The sequence below is a fragment of the Terrapene carolina genome, unplaced genomic scaffold, assembly GCF_002925995.2.
Source record: "Terrapene carolina triunguis isolate 2854851 unplaced genomic scaffold, T_m_triunguis-2.0 Scaffold32922, whole genome shotgun sequence".
Classification (NCBI taxonomy): domain Eukaryota; kingdom Metazoa; phylum Chordata; order Testudines; family Emydidae; genus Terrapene; species Terrapene triunguis.
Window position 1 is genome coordinate 2,609,827 of NW_020697273.1, and position 16,235 is coordinate 2,626,061.

The 16,235-nt window shown below is 44.6% G+C and overlaps 1 protein-coding gene across 1 annotated transcript in view; it reads left to right on the top strand.

Moving 5' to 3' along the window:
• The window catches only part of LOC113409388 (PH domain leucine-rich repeat-containing protein phosphatase 2-like), a 139,944-nt gene that overhangs the window by 91,910 nt on the left and 31,799 nt on the right, over positions 1 to 16,235 (top strand). The window contains exons 10-12 of the mRNA XM_029914174.1: positions 1,805 to 1,865; positions 7,003 to 7,098; positions 15,788 to 15,943. Of these exons, the coding sequence (XP_029770034.1) occupies positions 1,805 to 1,865; positions 7,003 to 7,098; positions 15,788 to 15,943 (313 nt within the window). The remainder of the gene's footprint in view (positions 1 to 1,804; positions 1,866 to 7,002; positions 7,099 to 15,787; positions 15,944 to 16,235) is intronic.

Genomic DNA, 16,235 nt, shown 5'->3' on the forward strand with positions numbered 1-16,235 from the left:
TTTTTTTTTTTTTTTTGAAGAATTGCCACTTTGAGTTCTGTTATTGAGTGACCAGGGAGATTGAAGTGTTCTCCTACTGGTTTTTGAAAGTTATGATTCCGGATGTCAGATTTGTGTCCATTTATTCTTTTGCATAGAGACTGTACGGTTTGACCAATGTATATGGCAGAGGGGCATTGCTGGCACATGATGGCGTATGTCACATTGGTAGATGTGCTGATGAACGAACCCCTGATGGTGTGGCTGATGTGGTTAGGTCCTATGATAGTGTCCCTTGAATAGATATGTGGACAAAGTTGTCACCGGGGTTTGTAGCAGGGTTTGGTTCCTGGGTTGGTGTTGTGTGGTGTATAGTTGCTGGTGAGTATTTGCTTCAGGTTGGGGAGCTGTCTGTAAGTGAGGATTGGCCTGTCCCCCAGAGTCTGTGAGAGTGAGGGATCGTCCATCAGGATAGGTTGTAGATTCTTGATGATACGCTGGAGAGGTTTTAGTTGGGGGCTGCAGGTGACAGCTAGTGGCGTTCTGTTACTTTCTTTGTTGGGCCTGTCTTGAAGTAGGTGACTTCTAGGTACCCACCTGGTGGGTACAATACCCACCTGGGGAAGTGAAGAAACAGATTGACAGAGCCCCGCTGTGTCGGTGCTGGGGGGATCCCCCTGCAGCCCCGCTGTCAGAAGTGACAAATGCTGCAATCCTGCCGTGGCCTCACCAAGCCGTGGTTACCACTGCAACACCCTCATAAAGTGACTCCTGTGCATGATACGTTGCCGTGGTAACAAGGCAGCTTCCTGAGGCACCAATACCTGCACCATGATTTGAACCTCACCTGCACCATGATTTGAACCTCACCTGCAGCACATCATTTTCTGGCATTGTGTTTCAGTACTGAGATGGAGAGAATAATGTGACAAATTTAAATCAAATTAAAAGAGCTTCTTGTGGACTTTTGTTACTATTTATGAACATGCTTAACTGTCCTTAAGCATCTCTCTCTCTCTCTCTCTCTCTCTCTATATATATATATATATACAAAAAATGTAGGTTTTGGGAATTAGCTTTTCAGTTTTTTAGTTAGGCTGTGCCTCACTTGCCTAGGCTGATGAGCCATCCACTGAGTACAGCCTCCTGCAGCAAAGTGAACCTTCCTGACTGGTAGAACTCACTGACACTTCCCTCTAGTTCATCATGCTTTTCACAGGGAGAAAAGGAAATGGAAGTGCATTTCAGTAGCATCTTATAATAAGAGTTACAAATGGAAGGATGTCCGTGCAGATTCTCACTTTAGTCTGTGGCATTGTTGCTTAAAGTACTGACGTTGGGTTGTAGCAAGAATGATCATTTTTGATTTGCCATGTTCACTAGCCTTCCAGAGCAATCCCACCTCTGGTGCTTTGATTAAATGATACATGCCCTCAAGTTATTCTCATTTTGCTGCTGTTCCTGAAAGAGTGAGACTGGTTCTCTTGCTGCCCTTTGTGCTGCACTGCATCATACTAGAGACAAGAATCCTATAACCACCACAGTAGAAATAATAATCTCTTGGAACACCCTTTTAGAGAAATACGTAGTTCTGATACCTGAGGAGAGAAGAACTGCAGCCTGGCTCTTCATACCATGGGCTTTTCCTGTCTGCAGATGCAACAAATGTCTATTTGGGCACTAGAGATTTTCCAGCCCTATCTGGTCATCCTGAAGGGTTGGCACTTGATATCTACCCTAGTATATTTCTGGGAAACAGTGTTTGTGTCTCTGCTGTTCCCCTTCTAGCAGTCTGGACTCATTACTGTTTGCTTTATTTGATCAGGTCTGATGACTGTAAATGTTTATCCAGTCCCTAGTCTGCTGACCTGCCTTGAAATCTCCCGGTAAGTGGCAACACACAAAAGGATACAAAGTGAAATCCTGGTGGGCCTGGACCACTTCCTGCAGATTCTCTGGAATCCAAGTCCTGGGCTGTGTGTATTGAGTGACACAGGCACTCTCTCTAGGCTTCTTGGGAAATTACAAGGAGAAACTTGATCATTATCAAATCTGTGTTTTGCATGGATCTATCAAAGGTCTTTGTATAGTGACTTCCACTGTTGTACGGGATCCGTCTCTTCAAAGACATCTGCTCTTCTGTCCCTGAAAGGATGCTCAGTTGGATTTTTCTGTCCGTTCAGTTGACTGTTCATTTGAAATGCCACTTTGTTATTTCAGGCCTTTTCCATCCCCAAAACTTGCCTTCGGAAGAGAAATCTTTGTTCCTTAGAACTCAGCCCTATAGCATGCCCTTTCCCCATGTGCATGTTGGCTTCCATGGGAATTCTACCACAGTTCAAGGGGTCAACATAAATGCCAATGCCTGAGTTTTCGTGCCTCAGAAGCTCTGTTCATGTAGGAGGTAAATATGCTTCTGGAGTTAAGCACAGCAGTGATTGGATTTGGCTTGTCTGTATGGGAAAGTTTTGTCAGTATGCTGGTGTAATTAAACCAGTATGTATACTACTATAACTGCCTATCAGGGATTTCTCTTCCAGAATGAGAGTGGGTTTTTTCTGTTTACTTTAAACCTCTTCCAAAGCAATATTAGCTATACTGCAAAAAGGCATTCTGGTACTGGAGTAAGTGTGTCCACATGAGGAGTTATACTGGTATAACTGTATCAGTTTATTTCATACTGTAGCTTTTACCAGTATACTTTCCCATGTAGACAAGCTCTTAGTCCCATTTCCTGATGGTGTTGGGAGCTTTCAGTTTATCAGCTGATTTCTCTAAGTTCATGAAGCAACTTCCAGAATGTCCAAATGTTCCTCTTCCTGCCTTCTAGAGGAAATGGGAGGGATATAGTTCTTCTTTGAGTGATAGTCTGTATACATATTCAACAGTTGGTGTTTGCTTGTCCAGTGTGTACATGTCTCAACTTTCTGTTCAGCAGCATCCATTAGGGTGGTACATGTTTCCTTCACATCCCCATTTGTTCCAGGAAGAATATAAAAGATGGAGCTATCCAGCCACACCCAGTTCCTTCTTACTGCTTGTGGCATGGGTCAGAGCAGCTCACTTTTGGAGCAAACATACCTGTTTCTCATTGTGCATAGTTCTTATAGTTGGCAATTGGTGATAATGTTAGGTTTTTACTTTTTCCAAACTTGGGTACTTCCGCGAAGAAAGGACTTCTCCTTCACTGAATGTTTGGTACCGATTGCCTGCCTGGGAGACCACAAGTCCTCAGATTTTGAGCTGCCCCTCATATAAGGCCATTATCTCCTGAACAACGATCATGCAAGGGGTCTGTTCCACTTCAGCAAGGGACACGTTTCAGACCATTGCAAAATCTTTATTCCCTTCTCAAAGCGGACCCTGCAGTTGAGGGAGTCCCACCTGAGGGCCTTCCTGATGGAGCAGTCTCTGCACCGAGACTCTAATCCTGGCTTCCAGACATTGGGACTCTCTGGGGACTGGAGATCATCAAACTCAGTGCTGGTGGCCTCTTCAAAACCTCCCACAGTACCCTTAAAATACTCCTCATCTTCTAGGAAGCACCTCTAGGGATTTACCTGGACTTTTGATATGTCCCTCCCCACTGATGCTGTCCCAGTTCTTGGAACCAACAATGTCAGCACTGTTGCCTCCATGATCCTCAGGGCCAGCTAGATCGGTACCTTCAGCACCAACTGGGAGGGCACACACTCTTACAGAAGAAAACTACTTCTCATCCTCATTCACATAGCACAAGAACCAGGGTCAGCCAATGCAATTAATAGGCAGCAGGTTTAAAACAAACATAAGGAAGTACTTCTTCACACACCTCATAGTCAACCTGTGGAATTCATTACCAGGGGATGTTGTGAAGGCCTCAAGTATAACTGGGTTCTAAAAAAAATTAGATAAGTTCGTGGAGGATCGGTCCATCATGGCACCCCTGCTCAGGGTGTCCTTAACCTCCAACTGCCAAAATCTGGGAGTGGATGACAGGATGGATCATTTGATAATTGCCCTGTTCTGTTCATTTCCCTCCAAAGCATCTGGCACCAGCCACTGTCAGAAGACAGGACACTGGGCTAGGTGGACCATAGGTTTGACCCAGGCATGAGTACAGTACTAACCCCACCCGGAGTTCAGAACCACAAACAGCAGCAGCCTTCTCCCATGCTACAACCACAAAACCCAGAGTAGCTGGTACCAGCTAATTTGTCTTCATAATCACTGGACGAGACGCTTATACCACACCAAGTGATGGTCACTCCAGAAGACCATAAATAATCCAGGACTTGATGAGGCATATACCAGCAACTATAGAGATTCCCACCAAAGAAGTACATGGCACACTGCACAGGCTGCTCAATATATTACATATATCGGTACCATGTTGTGTAGCAATCATGATAAACAAGGACCTACTAGATCCTGCGAAGACCCTGTGGCAGACACCAGCATCATTAGCACCAACCTCAAAGTAGGCTGATAGATAGTATCAGGTGCTGGCCTATTCATACCTGGTACAGGGATCACTAGTAGTGACTGTGGCAAATGAGAGAATGTGCCACGGCTACCAGAATTCGGCTGCAAGCATAAGGAGCCTAGACTTTCTTGGTAGGAAATTGTACTCAACCTTGAGCCGCCAAATAAGGATATTGAACTATTAAGCAATCGTAGCAAAATATGACTACCTTGACTGGTGTTCTGTGGAATGTTTTATTGACAAACTGCTGCAGGAATTCAGAAGTGAGTTCTAAGCCATCCTGACGGGCAATTGGTTGCCAAGACAGCTCTATGGGCAGCATTGGACGCTGTGGATATGATCCCCAGGGCCATGGCAACAATGGTTATAATGTGCCATTCCTCACAGGGGACACATGACCATAGGCTTAAAGGGAGCATCCATGACTTTTGAGAGCACCAAGTAAAGATCCCACATAGGGAGTGGATCCCTAAACGATAGACAGTGTAGAGATGCTCCTCAGGAATCTGTTTGCCCTTGAGTGTGCAAATACTGATTGATCATGTGGTGGATGGATGACTGATATGGCAGCCAAATGAACTCTCAGCAAGAGACCTGTTTCAGCTGGTATAGTTATTCCCACATAGCCTGGAAATATGGTGCTGGTGGGTCCAATTGGAGAATCTCATCCACTTAGAGAGGCACTGTGCTGTAGTCTCTGTTTGCATAGGCTCCTCATTTCTGACTCCAATGAGAACTACTGCTTGAGATTCATCAGCTGCGGAATATGTATACAGGCTACCACTCAAAGAAGAAAAGAGGCTAATTACCTGTACAGTAACTGAGGTTCTTTGAGATGTGTAGTCTGTATATGTATTTCATCACCCACCTGCCATCCTTGCTGCTTCAGAGTCTTCACAAACCACTACAGATGGCAAAGGAACTGGATGTAGTTGGGTGACTCCGCCCTTTATACTCTCACCAGAATGCACAAGGATATGAAGGGCACATACAACCGACACTGCTAACTAGAAAGTTTTCTAACGCATGAGCACTGGGCGTGCAAACACCAACTGTGGAATATGAAGACAGGCTACACACCTTTAAGAACAACAGTACTGTACATATAACTAACCTCTTTGTACTTCATATTAACTGTTCCCCTTCTCAGGGAAGGGATAAATACTTTGTTTGAAAAGTGCTTTGAATATGTCAGTTGCTATATGAGGTCTGGGTGTGGTTAGGGCTGAACATTTATTTGTAAAATTTCAAGTAGTCAGACCAACCCTGTGTTCCCCCTCTCAGCCAATTTGTCTCAGGAGAGGGGGAATTAGTTACTGAGAGGTCTAATCTAATCGTTGCCTCAATTTCTTAGGGTTTGTGGCAAGTTTAGCTCCGTAGACTTTGCCCAGTTCTAATTGTTTCACATTTAGGCTGCAAAGTTCTCAAGTGACACCTCCCCCCACCCCATGCTATCAGAACAACATTCTCTCATTTTGTTGATTTCTACTTTCCCTTAGTATAGAGGCAGCTGAGAAAAATAGAAAGAAAATAGATTTGGCAAGGCTAAATTGGTGAGATTGCGACCTATGGTTCATGGCTGTAGATCCTTGATAGAAATAGTCTGCCTGGATTTTCATGAACATAAAGTAGAACCTGATGCCAGTCTTAGCTTAGAATTGATTAGGCCTCTGGATAAGAGGAGTGAGAGCAAAAGATTCTTCTGCGGATGCTTCCTGAAACACAGTGGCTTTCCCAGGTTGGTGCTCTGAGAGAGAGTGCAAGTTGCAGTTCCTCTGCTGGATTCTCTTCTATGGGACAACTCTCTCTTCAGCCCCTTTCTCATATCTTGCGGGCAGAGGTAGAGCACAGCTGTTCTTTTGAAAGAGAAGAGAGCAGTGAAGAGAGTGAAGCATCTCCTCGTAACAGAACAGACTAGCGTGAAAGTAAAATGAACATTTCCCAGACTAGAAGCCCCTTTAAACCAGCTTGGCATGACTAGGTGACTGGCTGCCTTTCAGCTCTTGGTCATTAGTTCAAAATTCAGTGAGTAGGAGTTGAAAGCTGTTACGAATGGCTGTTTATTGGACCATGACGTAAAAATCTGGAGAAGGGAGATATCTTAGCCCAGGTCCCAGTGGGCAGGCTACCTTCTTGTTCAGTGCTAATTTGCCCCTTGTTGGCAGGTCTCAGCAGAGAGACCAAAGACTGAATGGGCCATGGAATCTGGCCTCTCCTCTCACTCTAGCTCTGGGGTGAAGTGCATCAACATGCCAGCATAGGGAAGCTTGGCCTGCTTTTGCCACAGCTGTGGATAAAACATCATGCCATGAATCAGCACTCTTTACGAGCCCTACACTCACTGGTTTTGTTTTAAATGAGTTTGAATGAGAACTGGTGTGTGTGACTGATTCTACACTGTTGTTTCTTTTTCTTTGGGTTTGTCTCTTGTGCTATTTTATATTTGGGAACCACTAGTGTGTTCCAGCAAAATCTCCACATGGTGGGTTATAGGTTCAGTAGAATTCTGGTATCTTGCTGTCCCTCCTCCTCTTATGCTTTCCATTTCCTTTTCTCAGTAACCAGCTGCTGTGTATCCCTGACTGGGCCTGCGAAGCAAAGAAACTTGAGGTTTTGGATATGAGCTACAATCTCCTCACAGAGCTTCCATCAAGGTAATAGCAAACCCCCTTCTTGGCCAAAGGTGGGACTCCCTCCAGGATGTGTGTGTTGGGGAAAAAGAGTGATAGTACTCTTCTATACCCCTCTCCTCCCCCCCAGCAATGTTTCACTTGCTTGTGATGCCAATATGTGGTGCCACGTTGTCTGGACTGTGCATATGTTCAAAACATTTATAGATTTTTAAGGTCAGAAGGGATTGTTATAATCATCTCATTTGACCTCCTGAATAACACAGGGCAAAGAATTTCATCCAGCGATTCCTGCATCTACCCCAACAATTTGTGGCTGAACTAGAGAGTATATTGTAGAAAGATAATCCAAGCTTGATTTAAAGGCTTCAAATGCTGGAGAATCTACCACATCCTGTGAGTAGATTCCAATTGCTGATTATCCTCAACAATAAAATGTATGCCTTATTTCCAGTTTGAATTTTGCTGATTTCAACTTCCAGCTGTTGGATCTTGTTGTACCTTTGTCAGATAACTTAAAAAAGCCCCGTAATATCAGGAACTTTTCCCAGTGTAGGATATTTTAGACTGTTGCCTCTTTTCTATATGTTGCTCTTAATCCTTTTTTCCCCTCCAACTAATTAAGGGACCGAATGGCTAGGCAGCAATTCTGCGGAAAAGGACCTAGGGGTTACCGTGGACGAGAAGCTGGATATGAGTCAACAGTTTGCCCTTGTTGCCAAGAAAGCTAACGGCATTTGGGGCTTTATAAGTAGGGGCATTGCCAGCAGATCAAGGGATGTGATCATTCCCCTCTATTCGACATTGGTGAGGCCTCATCTGGAGTACCGTAACTCCTCACTTAGTCATCCCGGTTAACGTTGTTTTGTTGTTACGTTGCTGATCAATTAGGGAACATGCTCAGTTAAAGTTGTGCAATGCTCCCTTCTAACGTCTTTTGGCAGCCGCCTGCTTTGTCCACTGCTTGCAGGAAGAGCAGCCCGGTGGAGCTAGCTGGTGGGTGGTTGGAACCCGGGTGGACCGACAGCCCCCCTATCAGCTCCCCGCTCCCCTAAGTTCCCTGTGCAGCAGCTGCCCAGCAGGCTAGCAATTGCAGCTGTCCCTCCCCCCACTGCCATGTGCTGCTCCTGCCCTCTGCCTTGGAGCTGCTCCCCGAGACTCCTGCTTGCTGTGTGGGGGAGAGGAAGAGGAGGGCTAATGTCAGGGTGTCCCCCTCCCCCCTGCTCTTGCACCCTGCTTACCCCATCTTCCATAGAGCAGGGGGGACACACAACAGAGGGAGCTTCCAGGCAGCAGCAGCTGCAGTCCGGTGTGTGTGTGGCTCTGTCTGCCCTCCCTCCTTTCCTGCTGCCTTGTACAGTAGAATGAGAGAGTTAACCCTTGAGGGCTCAGTCAATTGCTAGTTCATCATTTAGCAGTAAGGCATTCCCTGGAAATATCCCACCCTTTGACTTCACAATCATCATCACTGTGTACCAGTATTAAATTGTTTGTTTAAAACTTATACTGTGTGTGTGTGTGTGTGTGTGTGTGTGTGTGTGTGTGTGTGTGTGTTATATATATGTCTTTTGTCTGGTGAAAAAAATTTCCCTGGAACCTAACCCCCTCATTTACATTAATTCTTATGGAGAAATTGGATTCGCTTAACATTGTTTTGCTTAGGCTTGGTCTACACTCACCCCCCAAATCGAACTAAGGTACGCAACTTCAGCTACATGAATAACGTAGCTGAAGTTCGAAGTAACTTAGTTTGATCTTACCTCGGTCCACACGCGGCAGGTAGGCTCCCCCGTCGACTCCGCGGTACTCCTCTCTTCTAGCTGGAGTACCACAGTCGACGGCGAGCACTTCCTGGTTCGACTTATCGCGTCCAGACAAGACGCGATAAGTCAAACCCAGAACTTCGATTGCCAGCCGCCAAACTAGCGGCTGGGTGTAGACATACCCTTAAAGTCACATTTTTCAGGAACAGAACTACAACGTTAAGTGAGGAGTTACTGTACTGCATCCAGTTTTGGGCCCCACACTACAAGAAGGATGTGGAAAAATTGGAAAGAGTCCAGCGGAGGGCAACAAAAATGATTAGGGGCTGGAGCACATGACTTATGAGGAGAGGCTGAGGGAACTGGGATTGTTTAGTCTACAGAAGAGAAGAATGAGGGGGGATTTGATAGCTGCTTTCAACTACTTGAAAGGGGGTTCCAAAGAGGATGGATCTAGACTGTTCTCAGTGGTGGCAGATGACAGAACAAGGAGTAATGGTCTCAAGTTGCAGTGGGGGAGGCTTAGGTTTGATATTAGGGAAAAACTTCTTCACTAGGAGGGTGATGAAGCACTAGAATGGGTTACCTAGGAAGGTGGTGGAATCTCCTTTCTTAGAGGTTTTTAAGGTCAGGCTTGACAAAGCCCTGGCTGGGATGATTTAATTGGGGATTGGTCTTGCTTTGAGCAGGGGGTTGGACTAGATGACCTCCTGAGGTCCCTTCCAACCCTGATATTCTATGATTCTATGAAATATGGTCACACATGCTGTTCTTGTCTCCTCAGGCTTACCACTATCTCATTGGGGTTCAAAATCAGTCACAAGCAAAATTAAGTGAGAGGAAATATTTAAACATAAAAATACAAATGATAATTGGGAATTATTTAAGAATGGTTAGATGCCCAAGCCCCACATTCTTCAGTCACAAAAGAAGGCTACTTCAGTTAAAAAAACCCAATAACAATACATCCTGGCAAAGAGGGGAGGTGAAAGAGGAAATAAAAAAAATGGAAAAGCAGTGAAGCTGATAGCAATGAGTACAAATCAGCAGTTAGGAAATACAGACAATTGATAAGGGAAGCTAAAGGTATCAGTGAAAAATCTGTGGCCAGTAAGAAGGCATTTTTTAAATATGTCAGGAACAAATTAAATCCTACCAGTGATATAAGTCTAATACTAGACAGAATTGTAAAACTATCAGCTATGATGCAGAAAAAGCAGAGGCATTCAATAAATACAGGCGTTCTGTATTTGAAAAGAAGCAGGATGATGTGTTCTCATATCTCAATGTGATGATGAAATACATTCTGTTTTATCAGTATCTGGGGAGGATGTTAACCACCAACTAGAATGATTAAAGGTCAAGAGCAACAAGAATGATTAAAGGTCTTGAGAACATGACCTATGAAGCAAGGCTGAAAGAATTGGGTTTGTTTAGTTTGGAAAAGAGAAGACTGAGAGGGGACATGATAGCAGTTTTCAGGTATCTAAAAGGGTGTCATAAGGAGGAGGGAGAAAACTTGTTCACCTTAGCCTCTGAGGATAGAACAAGAAGCAATGGGCTTAAACTGCAGCAAGGGAGGTCTAGGTTGGACATTAGGAAAAAGTTCCTAACTGTCAGGGTGGTTAAACACTGGAATAAATTGCCTAGGGAGGTTGTGGAATCTCCATCTCTGGAGATATTTAAGAGTAGGTTAGATAAATGTCTATCAGGGATGGTCTAGACAGTATTTGGTCCTGCCATGCGGGCAGGGGACTGGACTCGATGACCTCTCGAGGTCCCTTCCAGTCCTAGAATCTATGAATCTATAACTGTTAAAGTTAAACATTTTTAAATCTGCAAGGCCAGATATATTGAACCCATGAATATTAAAAGAATTGTCCTAGGAGCTCTCTGAACAATTTGGCTTGGTTTTTAACAAATCTGGGAACACCGAGGAAGCAAAAGCCAATGTTGTGTCGATATTTAAAAAGGGTAAACAAAATGACCCAGAAAATTTTTGAGTGACTGGTTAACCTGATGATGAACCTGGACAAAATCATGAAAAGGCTGATATGAGAAACAGTCAGTAAAGAATTAAATTATGATATCATAATTAATGCCAGTCAACATGGTCTTATGAAAAATAGTTCTTGTCAAACAAACTTGATACCATTTTTTATCAGATTACAAGTTTGACAGACAAAGGTAATTGTGTTGACATAATATACTTAGTTTTGTAAGGCATTTGAACCATGACATTCTGATTTAAAAAAAATACCACTATACAAAATCATATTAAATGTATTAAAAACTGGTCAACAGATACAGAGAAAAAGGTAATTATAAATGGGGAATCATCATCTAGTGGAGGTGTGTCTAGTGACATCCCTCAGTATCTATTCTCAGCCCAGTGATGTTCAAAAAACATTATCAGTGATCTGGAAGAAAATATAAAATTGGTAAAAGTTTGCAGATGACACTAAAAGTGGTAGAGTGGTAAATAATGATAGGGACAGGTCAATTGTACATGCCAGCCTGGATTGCTTTGTTTGAAGGGCTCATTTGAAGAATGTATTTTAACACAGCCATTGGCATAGTCCTGCACTTCATAACAAGGGCTGTTGGTCACATTTATAAGATGGAGGACTGTATCTGGAAGAGCAGAGATTCTGGAAAGGACTTACTGGGACATAACGAGTAGAATGTGAGCTTCTGGTGCAATCCAATAACTAAGAGAGTGAATTAAATCCTTGGCAGTAAGCAGTGGGGGGACCATTACTGGATACTGGATCCAGTTCTGGAGTCCACACTTTAAAAAGTATGTTGACAAATTGGAAAGGCTTCAGAAAAGAGTTACAAGAATGATTTGAGGTCTGGAAAATATGACACCTAGCCAGAGACTAAAGAAAAGCTCCATCTATTTAGAGAGACAGGGAGGGTGAGATAACAGAAGTTGGTCCAATCAAAGATATTACCTCACCCACCTTGTCTCTCTAATATTCTGGGACCAACACGCCTACAACACTACCTCAATCTATGTAGTTTATTGAAGATTAGGTTAAGAGGTGACTTGATCACTATATGTATTTCCCTATGGGGGGAAAAGATTTCTGATAGTCGACAGCCCTTTAGTTTGGCAGAAAAAGGTATAACCAGATCCAGTGGCTGGAAACTGAGGCTAGGCAAATTCAGAGTAGAAATAATGTGCAAATTTTTAACAGAGAGAAATTAACAGAAACAACTAACAAAGGGATGTGATGGATTCTCCATCACTTGAAGTCTTTAAATCAACATTGGTTGTCTTTCTAAAAGATGCATCTTAGCTCAAACAAAAGTTATGGGGCTAGAATTTTGGGATGACAATCTATGGCCTGTACTATGCAGAAGGTCAGAGCAGTTGATCATAATGGTCTTTTCTGTCCTCCAAATCTGTGCATGTTTTTGGGCAGAGCTGCTTTAAGTTATAGGCACAGTAAATGCATGGCAAGGGCCAATGTGCCCAGAGTCATGTGATGATGATAGTATCTCAACTTTCATTTCAATTCAAATTATACTTAATTCAACCCAAGGTACTTAAGGCACTGGCTGAAGCATGCTCAGTACCATTAGCAGTTATCTTTAAGAACTCCTGAAGGATGAATGAGGTCCCAGAAGACTGGAGAAGGGCTAACATAGAACCTATCTTTAAAAAGAGGAACAAAGAGGACTTGGGGAATTATAGACCAGTCAGCCTAACTTTAATACCTGGAAACAATTATTAAACAATCAGTTTCTAAGTACCTGGAAGATAATGGGATTATAAGAAATAGTCAGCATGGTTTTCTCAAGAACAAATCATGCCAAACCAACCGTATTTCCTTCTGTGACAGGGTTACTTCTTAAGTGGATGGGAGGGGGAGCATGAAGCAGTAGATGTGATATATCTTGATTTTTAGTAAGTCTTTTGACACAGTCCCACATGACAATCTTATAAATTAACTAGATGAAATTACTATAAGGTGGGTGTACAATTGCTTGAAAAACTGTACTTGCGGAGTAGTTATCAATGGTTCACTATTAAACTGGAAGGGTGTATCTAGTGGGGTCCTGCAGGAGTCTGCCCTGGGTCTGGTACTATTCAATATTTGCATTAATGACTTGGATGATGGACTTGGGATTATGCTTATAAAATTTGCAGATGACACCAAGCTGGGACAGGTTGCAAGCACGTGGGAGGGCAGGATTGGAATTCTAAACAGTCTTGACAAATTGGAGAATTTGGTCTGAATTCAACAAGATGATATTCAGTAAAGACAAGTGCAAAGTACTTAAGAAGGGAAATCAAATGCACAACTACAAAATGGAGATAGTTCTTCTGGAAAGGATCTGGGATATATAGTGGATCACAGATTGAATATGAGTCAGTAATGTGATGCAGTTGCAAAAGGCTAACATCATTTTGGGATGTGTGGTATGTAAGATACAGGAGGTAATTGTCCAGCTTTACTTGTCACTGGTAAGGCCTCAGCTGTAGTACTGTGTCCAGCCATGGGCACCACACTTTAGGAAAGATGTGGACAAATTGGAGAGAGTCCAGTGGAGAGCATGATAAATGGTTAAGAAAACCTGACCTATGGGGAAAGCTTAAAAAAAACTAGGCAGATTAATGTGAGAAAAGAAGACTTAGTGGGGACCTGACAATAGTCTTCAAATATTTTAAGGGCTGTTATAAAGAGGACTGTGATCAATTGTTCTCCATGTCCACTGGAGAAAGGACAAGAAATAATAGGCTTAATCTGCAGCAAGGGAAATTTAGGTTAGATATTAGGAAAAACTTGTAACTAAAAGGATAGTTAAGCTCTGAAACACCTTCCAAGGGAGGTTTTGGAATCCCCATCATAAGTTTTTAAAAACAGGTTGGACAAACACATATCAGAGATGATCTGGGTTTACTTGTTTCTAACACAGCACAGGAGGCTTGACTTAATGACTTCTTGAGGTGCCTTCCATCCCTACATTTCTATGATTCTATACTTCTAGTCCTCATAGTGGCAAAGAAATAGTTGGGTCATATTTTCGAGGTTAACTGATGCAGTAACGTGTGTCTCGGTATGCAGAGGGCTTGAAACAATAGTTTTGAGGCGGAGAACTGCCCTGGCTGTAACTGATGCAGAGAGAGGACCAGCAGCCTCTAGAGCAGAGGTGGGCAGGCCCACGGAACTGTCCTGCCCTGCCATTGAGCTCCCGGCCGGGGAGGCTAGCACCCCAGCCCCTCCCCCACTGCCCCCCCCTTCCGTAGCTGCGCCGCCGCATGCTCTTGCTGAGCAGTGTGGCAACATGTCTGGCTCTGGCCGGGTGGCACGGCTGCCAGACATGCTGCTCTGAGCGCCATGGTAAGGGGTCCGGGGAGTTGGATAAGGGGTGGGGGATCCCGGGGGGCAGTCAGGGGACAGGGAGCAGGACCGGTTGGATGGGGTGGTGGTTCTGAGGGGCAGTGGGGGATAGGGGGGGTTGGATAGGCGTGGGAGTCCCGGGGGGACCTGTCATAGGGAGGGGCTGTGGATAGGGGTCAGGGGATGGGGAACAGGGGGGTTGGATAGGTGTGGGGTCCCAGGGGGCCTGTCAAGGGGTGGGGCTATGGATAGAGGTCAGAACAGTCAGGGGACTGGGAGCAGGGGGGTTGGCTAGGTGGTGGGGTCCCGGAGGCGGTTAGGGGCGGGGGGTCCCGGGAGGGGGCAGTTAGGGGACAAGGAGCAGGGGGGGTTGGATGGGTCGGGAGTTCTGAGGGGGGCAGTCAGAGGGCGGGAAGTGGGAGGGGTCGGATAGGGGGCAGGGGCCAGGCTGTTTGAGGAGGCACAGCCTTCCCTACCCGGCCCTCCATACAATTTTGCAATCCCAATGTGGCCCTCGGGCCAAAAAGTTTTCCATCCCCTGCTCTAGAGCCAGGAAATAAGTGCTAGAGCAGACCAGGCTCCTGAAACCCTGAGGGTACTGAGGGCCACCATCAGCAGTACAGGGGCAGGGGCCTCCAGGCTCTTCTGAGTAGATAAAAGGAGGATTAGGCCACTGACAACTGCTGCTGGCTCCTCCTGGAAGCCAGAGGAGAAGGTGCCCCACCCCACAGCAGGTGCTGTATGAGGAGAATTGGATGTTACACCTTCATCCTTGGAGCAGGGAAAAAATGATGCTGATATCTCCTCAGCACCATTCACTGGTAGTTCCCAAATAAGCTGTCACCTGCAGTGGCTTTCAGAGCTCCATAGTGTGATGATCTCTTCCTTTCCTACATGTTGTCATGAAATAGATGCCAGTGTCCATGCTGTTAACTGAGTTATCTCACTGAAATTAATGGGGCAGTTTACACCTGTTTGTTGTTATTTTGGGCTGTCTGCAGACTCAGGTAGACATCACTGTAGTGGTTACACTCAGCTCAACTTTCTGAAATTATCTTTGCAGTTATTAGGGCTAGAGACTTGGGTTGTTTTTTTAAAGAAAAGCTGAGATTCTGGAGAATATGATGGTAGCTTCAAAACCGCACTGGGTTGTTGATCCAGCGCAGTTCGAGCCCAGAATCCCTTAGTCAGTCAGCATTGAGATTAGTCTCTTCTGTCAGAAGGAGGAAGTCACTAAATTCTAGTCCGTCCTTTGCTGTTCCATTTCTCCTTCATCCTATACTGTGAAGTATGCTCAACAGTGTATCTATATAGACATGCCTACCGCACAAATCAGTGATCTCCAGATACGTGTACAGTAGCTTGGATAGAACTGCAGGGGCACTCAGATACATGTGTGTACACAAAGGTAGGGGCTTGCCTGATCACACATGCCTCTCACTCTTTGCATTGTTTAAAATTCACTGACCCAGGCAATGTAATGTTCTTCAGCCCTAATTTTGTTTAATAACAGGATTAAAGACCAGGATCTTTCTGCTGTGGGGCTCTGAAAGAAAGGTGAGCCAAACTAATTCAATAAGCTCTCTGTCCTCCTAGGACCCTGAGTAGTTTGAGTCTTCGGAAGTTGATGGTGGGGCACAACCACGTGCAGAGCCTTCCACCTCTGCTGGAACACATTCCCTTGGAGGTGCTGGACCTCCAGCATAACCTGATCACTAAACTCCCGGAGATGTTCTTCTTCAAGGCTCTGAAGTAAGTGGCAGCAGAACACATTTTATTAGGATGGAATCTTTTACCTAACTCTGGTGAAAGATCAGTTTCCTCTGGCTGTCTCACCTTTGGAGCTGTAAAGGGTTATGGTGCTGCTTGCGTGACTGACCGTGCCAGGTTCTGGAGCTTAATTGCCTGTTGAGTAAGAGGTAATAGGGCAGATTTATGTTTTATGAGGCAGAGTAATCCAGGTAACTAGGGGAGAAATCACCCAGCTGGCTGCTGAGGGAATCAGGTTTCTGTATAATAGCAGGAAAGGTGAGTGTAGTCTAAC